General features: G+C 44.2%; 1 protein-coding gene across 1 annotated transcript; it reads left to right on the forward strand.

Annotated features, from left to right (window-relative positions):
* Window positions 1-351: 351 nt before the first annotated feature.
* On the forward strand, window positions 352-8476 carry LOC138510358 (zinc finger MYM-type protein 1-like). The gene is made up of 2 exons (XM_069625957.1): window positions 352-475; window positions 5421-8476. Exon 2 carries the CDS (start codon window positions 5562-5564, stop codon window positions 7797-7799), a length of 2238 nt encoding a protein of 745 aa, XP_069482058.1. The 5' UTR covers window positions 352-475; window positions 5421-5561; the 3' UTR covers window positions 7800-8476.
* The last annotated feature ends 1442 nt before the right edge of the window (window positions 8477-9918 follow it).

Here is a 9918-nt window from a genome sequence, read left to right on the forward strand (position 1 = left end):
GCTGAACACATTGTGTTTTATTTTTTCAATTTATGTGCGTGTGCGTGCAGGCTGCACTGCAGTGCAGCCCCGGCCCCTGAATCAACACTGGGAATCGAAACTACGGCTTCACAGATCACAGAAGTGTCAAGATTCAGGAACAGGGCCCCTGTTCCTGAATCTTGACACTTCTGTGACCTGTGAAGCCGTGGTTTCGATTCCCAATGGCAATGTTGATTTTGACTGAACAACAAGTGGGGGAGGGGGAGGAGAACGACGCAGGACCACGAGCCGTGCGTTCCCCTCCCAACCTCCCCCCACCCCACAGGGAATACGGCACGTGCCACTGGGAGTGCGCACTGGCACTGCTGCGCAGCTTGCAGGCAGCCTCCTCAGAAGAACAAGCCAGCCAGCAGCAGGCAGCGTCGCGACACGTGCTGACTGAGCTTCCGAGGCTAAAATTGTGTGGCTAGCTTCCCAGAGCACGCTTCTCCAGGTCAGTGTGTTATGTTTTGTGGCTCTTACACATGGCGCCTAGTTGCCATTTTGTTATGGATTTGCAGAGCAATGGACTTATTTCAGTATAGGACTTAGTGGAACTCGTGTCTCCTGTCTCTTCACACTCTGTGCACCAGGGAACATACAGTGGAGAGGTCAGGCTTTAAGCAAATGGGAGATGTGCAGAAACGTTTGACCGAAGTGATGACCAAATCTGAAACTGGCAACTAAAAGATGGGACTGGGGCGATCAGATGACTTCATGTCAGACGAGGATGTGTGTCACAAGTGGGAATGCTATTTTTTCACAAAATGGCCAATATGGCGATTCTTTTGTCGATCATGTATTTTTCCTGTTGCATTTTTTTGTATCTTTAAATGAGGAATGGCACCCCCAAAAACGCCTCATTACTCTTTTGTCAGTGCACCCTTTCAGCCTATTTCCTCTTCCTTGCTTCCCCTTTTTGCACACGTTAGTCAGCTTCCCTACAACCCTATCTACTACTCCACAATCCTTTTCATTCAAGAAGGTTCAAAGATACGGGCTGTCGCTTTTTGTTTGTTTTAGTGACTGAACACAATCACCAGACACCATTTCCCCAGTCCCAGCTTTCCTTTTTGAAAATCGCTCATATCAGGTGTACATAAATGTGTCCACTTTGAGTTAACCAAGACTACAACACCGAGAATGCATTCGTTTCGTTTGTTAAATTAAATTGCATGGTTGGGAGTGAGACTTGTGCCCCTGTTACATGGAGTCATTTGGTCATCGTAGTTTGTACTGTTCCCCATTCCTGTTGACCTTTCAGAGACCTATGGTAAAAATCTTCCTGTGTATCTGCACCTGGGTAGTGTTCCCAGTAGTGCATATAATTACCGCACTGTAATTTCCGCCCGAGTTACACACACTCTTCATAACCTGACCACAAACAAAGAGGGGGAGGGCAGGGAGGGGGCAAGCAATTAGCCTCATATTCAGAATTCCTTTCATGAATTAAAAATTCTATTTACTTTTTGGTTAAGTTGAATCTGTACCTCTGCTATCGTTTCAATGCATCTTTGCTAACCCACTGCTCCTTATGCCCTTTTAAATGGGTTCCTTTGTATTGTGCTTAGTGTTTTTTTTTTTTTAGTTTGTTAAACTTTAATTCGATCCAGAATAGATCATAAAAGTCATAGCAATAATTTACAACATATAAAACTTCATGCATAAAAAAGAAACTAACTTAATTAATGAAATACAACATCACATACTCGATTGAAACAAGTGAAAAAAAAGAAATTAATTTGAAACCCAGTTCAAATTGTGCTTTGTTATGCTATTGCATTACTTGAATGATTATAGTGTATTTCACAAAGCAATTCATTTTCCTGCTCGTAAACGCAAACATGTGGCTCTTTAAAATACAGCGCTATAGTCCCCAGTTGACCTGAAATTCCCAGCATGCCCCTGGGCGTACGTGGGGAACAGGGAGATGATGCGCCCGCCCCTGCCCAGCCCTGGGCCCACCGGCTCTGAATGGGGGGCAGGAGGGCCCAGAGGCACCTCTCCCCTGTGCAGCTTGGAGATGTTTGCCCGATGCACTTTGGTAAACACGGATTCAAACCCCTGCACAATGGCGCTATAGTCACTAGTCCTGGGAATTCACATGCGGTATTACTAGCCATATAGTCTGTAAATTACAGAATCACATGTTCAAGTGTTGTGTTGCTTTTACATGACAAGCGCAGTCTAGCATGGCCCATTACTGCCACGTCATCATACACCTGGTATATGGTTGCAATAAGAAAGGTACACGCTGATATGTGCAGTTGCTACCATCATTTTGCAAATGCAGCCTCGTGTCGAGTAAAAGCAGAGCTTGAGGGTTCTGTAATACGCACGCACCCGCCATATGAGCGGAGTCGCCTGAAACCATTTCGGCTGAAGCTCTGCAGCGAGAGAAACTGGAAGCTGAAGAAAAGTAACAGAGTGTGCGGCTACTGCACCCTTCACACACTGTCACAGCATGAGGAGTCAGGCTGCTTTCTTCCAGTGAGAATGTTTAGGGAGCGCTTCTTTACTGACCTCGTCTGCTTCAAAGCACAGAGATATGATACATTAAGCAGGCGCTCCCCTCTGCAGCTGTGAGATTATCAAGCCGGTCAAGTGGCACAGCGAGTAGAGCGCTCGCTTTGACATCGGTGCAGAGCCTGCTAACGCAGGTTAGAATCCCGGCGGGGCCAAACTCAGCCTTTCATCCTTCTGAGGTCAATAAATACCACACACCATGGGTAATAATAAGCAGCGCTCAGATACCCGAGGGTTCGTAGCTCTGTATAAATGCTAAATTATTATTATTATTTATCTATCCGCTAACGAAGCCCGCGACCTTCACGCGGAAGGAAGCTCAAATGCACGCATTCAATCTGGAACGTTGAGCCCCCCGCGCTCACTGACGCCGTGGAATGTTCTGGCAGGCCGTGTATTTTCCACAATACGATCTAAAACCTATAAAAGAGTGTTGGGATGGGATGCACTAGGAATGCTCAGCTCCGAATCTCTCAGACCCGCAGTGCCGATGCTAGTGAATAAAGGGTTTCTAACATGTAATGGTCCCTCCAATAGCACGTTGGGACCTTAACTATGGTGAAAAGCGCTATAAAAAATGAATGAATAAATGCTAGTTAATTTCTCATTGGGTGGACATCTCTCGAGTCTAGGGCTCATCTCCCACATGGGGGCAGCCGGCACAACAAAAGATCGAATGCCAACAGGGCAAACTCAACCGGTCATCCAGGGACATTAAGACTGAATGCCCATAACTTATCCATCTCTATTAAAGCTCCCCTAGAGGTCATCACTGCGGCACTATATGGGGTGGAGTTACGGGGGTTCGCTCCTTGACTCAAGCAAGTTTGTGATGTGGAAGTCTTCTTGAGATGCCTTCTGAGCTTAGGTTCAGGCACCCCAGTTCCTTCTTGAAGACGGAGCTGGGGATCCCACTGGGGTCCGAGGAGGACCTTCTGGAACCCTTTTGGATTGGATTAGACAGTGACTTGAGCCTAGTGATTCAGTTTGAGGAGCTCGAACTGTTCAGGGTGCTCAGTCACTCGCTTGGATGAGGCATATTAGTGTCTGGAGTTAGTGTCTGGATGTGGGCCACTTGTAGGGTCGCCCAGAGAGAAGGACTCATTGGAAAGAGGCTTTTTGGCCCCACTGCAGGGATCAGTCGCGGAAGGCGAGTAGCTACATCACCCAGAAGCAGCTTCAGGGAACTGGCTTATTTTGGCCCTGGGTGTCATTCCACGCTGCAATCCTCTTAGCAACTATTACATTGCATTTGAGTGAAGACAGCTGTGACCACCTGAGCAGCAAAACCACAGCCCAATGTTTTTTCTTCGGCCCAATGTATGTGCCACTACAGTGGCGTGTGTCTTGTGAGATCACATCTATGTTGTCCCTTTCAGCTATCTGCACAGTTTTTATACATACCTTTATGTGTTTTTAATATTTTCTCTATTTTGGATATGTTGTGTTGATTGTAATTGTAACGCTGTGATATAAACAATACATTATTATTAGTATTACTGCTGCTGTTGCTACTTGTCCGGTATATATTCACCATGTGTATATTTCAGCCTCGCATGTCCATCTAATGCTATGAATTGTATAGTGGCAATTGGGTTGCCTGGGAATTCGGACTTCACTCTGAACGCTGCAGAATTGCTTTGGCAGACTGGTGACCAGTACTGTAACTTATTGAGTGACCTACATAATCGATATCACAATGCAACTTAAAAATGCAATTATGATTTGGCAGCTGTTCATTAACCTCTGAAAACCTAGAAGGGCTGGGGCAGAAAGGGTCTCCTAACATGGGCTAGACTCTGCTTCGGCAATGCATTGCATACGATGTTGCACTTATTTATTTGCATTTTTAAAAAGCCCGGGGGCATCGAGGCGCTGTTCCCTGAATATGTCTTAGTGCGTATTTATAACGCGCTTAGTACCCAGAGATTTCTAAGTGCCGACCCTGGGGATCGAACCTGTGTTGCTTCGTGTCGTCTTGTTTCCAAGGCGAGCGTGGTGACCCTGAGCTATCCTCCTTTCGTCTGTGATGGTAGCATTTCAGTATTTGACGATGCAGTGGGCATCTGGACTTATAGGGTCATAGCTATACCTTCTATATGCCGTTGTATGTGGCATAGTAGATCAGTGCAGGGCATGTGAGGCTTCACTGAACATATGATAGAGTCCTTGGACATGTGAACCTTTTCCTGTACCTGGCAAATGGGGCTTTACATGACATTAGATTCAGCTCTCGACTCCCCCATCTGATGCCACACTTGGCATATTCCGGCAGCACCTGGACATGTGAGGTTGCACCTATTCTGTCAAGTATGAAAGTGTATGCATAAATATATATACACTCATGACAGCTTGGCAGTGCACCAGTCCTCCCCTGCAGTAGTGGGCATGGGCAAACGGGTGCTGGTGTGTCTGTGTGTTGAATTAGAGGGTGGAACTTAGCATTATGGACACATTTCGGCTGGAGATAAACTCCAAGCGTTTGGCCTCGAAAGCAAATGAGGTTTGGCTCTGGTTGCAATTCCGGCTGGGGCTCGCTGGCAGTAGTTCCTGGCAGCCTGTGTCAGCCAGCAGCATGTCAGCCAATGCACAGGGCTGGTACCTGCTTTGATAACAGATGTCCGCAGGTTCTGCCCTCACACCTTTGACCACCTAGCAGTGCACAGAGGCAGGGCTCCCCTCCCTGTGCTCTGATGCACTGTCTACACTGCCTGTGGAGTGGACCCTCAGTAAAATGCATATACCACCACTTCAAGGTGTTGTAATGCTGGCTGTGCCAATGTACGCCAGTATTGCCATATTCTAATTCATGTCATGTTTTAAACTTCAAAGGTACAGTACTAAAATTATTTCCTTGTACTCTGCCTTTTCAGGTTCACAATCCACAAAAAGAGGATGCCACAAGCCAGCGGTTTTCAAGTCTATCTGAATGAAATGCTCTGAATGAAAGGCTCTGCTCCTGCTAAGTTAAGTTTTAGCAAAGAAAAAAAAGCCAATCAATACATGATCTCACAATGAGGCGTTCATATGAAAGTGGAGCTGCCAAAAGGAAAAAAGTAGAAAGAAAAGAGAAGCATGGTAATCAACAAAAACTGTCTTCCTTTTTCTCTGTACAGCCAAAACCATCTAGTAGTGATACTTCTATTGAGGAGCAACCACAAAGCGAACGTGCGCACACTGAGGCTCATGCTGAGTCCATAGAAGAGTCCACTGAGGGGTTATTTGCTGCTCCCACTTCACCTAGCAGTGGACATCTACAAATAGTGGCTAAGCAACATTCCCCTGCACCAGGAGGAGATGACGACAACCAGCCTGCAGAAATATTGGAAACTGCATCAGTGAGCAGTAGTGGTCATCTACAAATAGTGGCTGAGCAGCATTCCCCTGCACCAGGAGGAGAAGAAGATGACAACCAGCCTGCAGAAATATTGGAAACTGCATCAGTGAGCGTCACATGTTCTTCCACAGATCCCGCACTATGGGATCCTATCACAAACGAATTGCGGTACTATTGGATTAAAAAAGGTTCGGCAGCCTGTCAAAACCTCAACAGCAATTTTTCCAAGTCAACCCGTGTTTATGTACTTGGTGACAAAAGAATAAAAAGATGCTTAACACAAGCATTATTTAAGCGAAAAATGCGGAATGGCGAACTTATAAACCGCGAATGGTTGCTATACTCCCCATCACAAGGTTCAGTTTACTGCTTTGTCTGCCGTTTGTTTTCTAGTACTGATTCCGCATTCAGTACAACTGGTTATAATGACTGGAAGCATGCATCTTCCCGCATTCATGAACATGAACATGCTCCTGAACATGAAAGGTGCAATGTAATACTTTGGAAACGTCAAAAGGAAACTGTCTGCATTGACTCAGCATTAGCTGAACAGTTAAAACATGGACAAACCTACTGGCAGGATGTGCTTAAAAGAGTTGTAGCAGTTGTAAAGTTCATGTCATCGCGGGGTCTAGCATTCCGAGGAGAAAATCAGATTATAGGATCACAGCACAATGGAAATTATTTAGGGATTTTGGAGCTGATCAGCCAATTTGATCCCTTCCTGGACGAACACATCAAAAAATATGGAAATGCTGGTAAGGGAAATCCATCCTATCTGTCAGCAAATATTTGTGAAGAATTCATCACAGTGATGAGCAAAAAGGTTTTCTCTGCTATTATTTCAGAACTGAGAGAAACAAAGTATTATTCACTTAGCGTCGACTCCACTCCAGATGTGTGTCACATTGACCAGTTGACTTTTACGGTGCAATATGTAAAGGATGATGCTCCAAAGGAGAGATTTCTGGAGTTTCTTCCAATTCATGGCCATGGAGCAGAGTACCTTGCAGATGTTGTCGTCCAGTTCTTGAAAGGGGCAGGGATCCCCATATCAGATTGCCGTGGCCAATCATACGATAATGCATCCAATATGGCAGGACAGTACTCAGGCTTGCAGGCAAGGATAAAAGAGATCAACAAATTTGCTGTTTATGTTCCCTGTGCAGGACATTCCTTGAATCTAGTTGGTGTCAAGGCTGCTGAGTGCAACATGCAGGTAGTATCTTATTTTGACTTTGTTCAACATTTGTACACATTTTTCTCTGCTTCTACTCATCGCTGGAATGTGTTGGTGTCTTCTGTAGGTCCAGCTCACAAGATTGTGAAGCGCTTGTCTGACACTAGATGGTCAGCTCATGCAGATGCAGTTAATGCTCTGTGTGATGGCTATGAAAGAATTCAAGCTGCTCTTGATTCACTGAGTAGTGATAACACACAAACAAAAGACACCGCACACGATGCACTAAGTCTTCTTAAAAAAATAGAGAAGCTGGAAACCATTTTTCTAACCATTGTTTGGAATGACATTCTGTTACGTTTCAATGAAACAAGCAAAACTGTTCAGAAAGAAGATATCAACCTCTCTGTTGCAGTTAATATCATCCAGTCATTGAAGTTGTATGTACAAGAAATAAGAGACAAATTTAATGAATATGAAGTCAAGGCAAAGGCAAAAGCGCCAGAGGCAGATTACAGTGACCAAGGTAAACGTGTGAAACAGCAAAGCTCTCGTCTAACTGGCTTTGAAGGAGCTGCTAGTGACACGGTCCTTCAAGGACGGCAGAAGTTTCACATAGAAACATACTTGCCAATCATGGACTCAATAATTAATGGGTTAACAAGACGAGGTGACGCATACAAAGATATCAGCAATAGATTTGGATTCCTCGTGAACCTGAGAGACATGGATTGAAAAGAAATGAGTGAACATTGTATAAAGCTGGCCTCTTACTACCACCAAGATCTTGAGAAATCCAACCTAATTTCTGAATGCCAACAATTTAAGCATTATACATTTGAAAAGAAAGAAACCATGTCACTTTCGTGTATTTACAAGATAATAAACAATGATAAGCTTGGCACTGCATTTCCAAATCTAGAAATTGCATTAAGAATATTCCTCTCTATGATGGTGACAAATTGCAGTGGGGAGCGTTCATTTTCAAAATTGAAGTTGATAAAAAGTGAGCTACGAAATCGTATGCTTCAATCCAGGCTGAATTCTTTGGCTCTGTTAAGCATTGAATCTGAAATGGTTCAAGAGATAGAATTTTCAGACATAATTAAGGATTTTGCAATACGCAAATCTAGAAGGAAACACATAGTTTAATGTGGGTGGTGTAGAAAGCATATCCTCACTGTCATCTCATTCTTTCTAGGATTACTTGAATTTGTTTGCTGTGCGGGCATGAACTGAAATGCCAAGTGAATTTTGATGTTTTGTTACATGCTTTTGTCATGCTTTTGTCATTTCTGTACTGCCTTATTTATTTCATGTTTTTCCAAGTGCTTTGGACACATTCATACAGGCAAAAAAGTTCATGTTGAACTGTTAGGTTTTCATTTTGTTTAATAAATGCTTGCTTAAAATCCTTTTCCTTTATTTTCTTACAAAATATATTATTCGAAAGAAAAACAAAGTGAAATGTCCTTAATATAGCATCCTATTGGGGAAACAGATCACAGATGTATAATGTTTATATTTTATTAACAACTAGATAATCCATTTAAAGCTTAGATGAGTATCTGTTGAATTAGACTCGAGATATGGAGGGGGCATGGGTGTCGTGTCGCGGGGGCGACATGGGTTTGGAGGGGGGTGGGAGAAGGACATGGGTTTTGGGGGGCAACATCGGTTTCGGGGGGTGGAGGGGGCCCCCAAGGCTGTCTGTGCCCCGGGCCCCCAAAACTGTTAAGATGGCCCTGGTGTCTGTTTGTAGCTATGCCGCGTGACATTTGAATACCATCAAGCCAGTTCATCAACATTGAATCACAGTCCATGGGAAGAGCCCAGCCAACCCCACAGGAAGTGCCTAGAAGAACAGTTCAACACAGCTGTAGCTAGAGAACGTGTGGGCTAAATCTCCTTTCACAGTTATTGGAGCACCCTGGCCCCTTTGTCTTACCTTGGGCCCAGAAGACTGATCTGATCCTATTTCCCTTCCCACCAAAAGACCTTTAAGTAATAATTGTGTGCTTGCCCATTTCTTAATAATTTTGCCTACTTCTTCCATCCGGCAGTGCAATTGCCATAATATTCAGCCTGCATATTACCATGTATAGCACGCCTGTATTTTCTATTTGGTTTCCCTTGCAGGGATTTTTGTGTGTTTTAGTCACTGTTTGTTTTCTGAGTAAAGACTGCATTGTTGTACTTACCCTACTATTGTTGTTTGGCAGCTTCCGGTGCTGATCAGCATCTCTGTATATAGCCTTGACCTCGACCATGTCACCAAAGTAGAGGCAAGGGACGTATCCTATCTGCATTGGCCTGTTTAACCATTGTGACCATTATGAGTGAAGCATCTCTGAGCGGAGTTGGAGTTGTGCTAGTCGTCTGGGCATAGATCATAGACGCTTTTGAATCCCACTTCTGCTGCTCTGCTTCTGACCAAAATAGGATTCCATCGGAAATGTTATGGTGCACCACTGTGTCCTCTACCATTCGATGAGCAATTTCCCAAAATGCATCTGTGTTGTTTTGTTTAGGCCTACGCCCTGTAATTTAGGTGCAGCCTACAAAGATAATTATATAAATTAATCACTGTTATCCAGGCAAATCCTTCAAATCCTGGGTGGTGCCCAGCCTCTGGAGGGTGCGTTCAATTTTCTGGAATTTCATTGTCACGAAAATACATGTCCCTGCAAACTGAGATTTACATGGGCCTTTAATGAGTTTGGATTTGTTGATTAATGTTACACAACCAGGTGGAAGGGGGCTAACGTGGATGAAAATAAAACGTTTGCACAATGCTAATAAGTTAAAAGAAGCACCACCAAAAATGAAGGATGTTTTGAAAAATCGTATGCAG

Source organism: Ambystoma mexicanum, chromosome 6p (genome assembly GCF_040938575.1).
Source record: "Ambystoma mexicanum isolate Mex_15411 chromosome 6p, UKY_AmexF1_1, whole genome shotgun sequence".
In the NCBI taxonomy this organism is placed as follows: Eukaryota; Metazoa; Chordata; class Amphibia; order Caudata; family Ambystomatidae; genus Ambystoma; species Ambystoma mexicanum.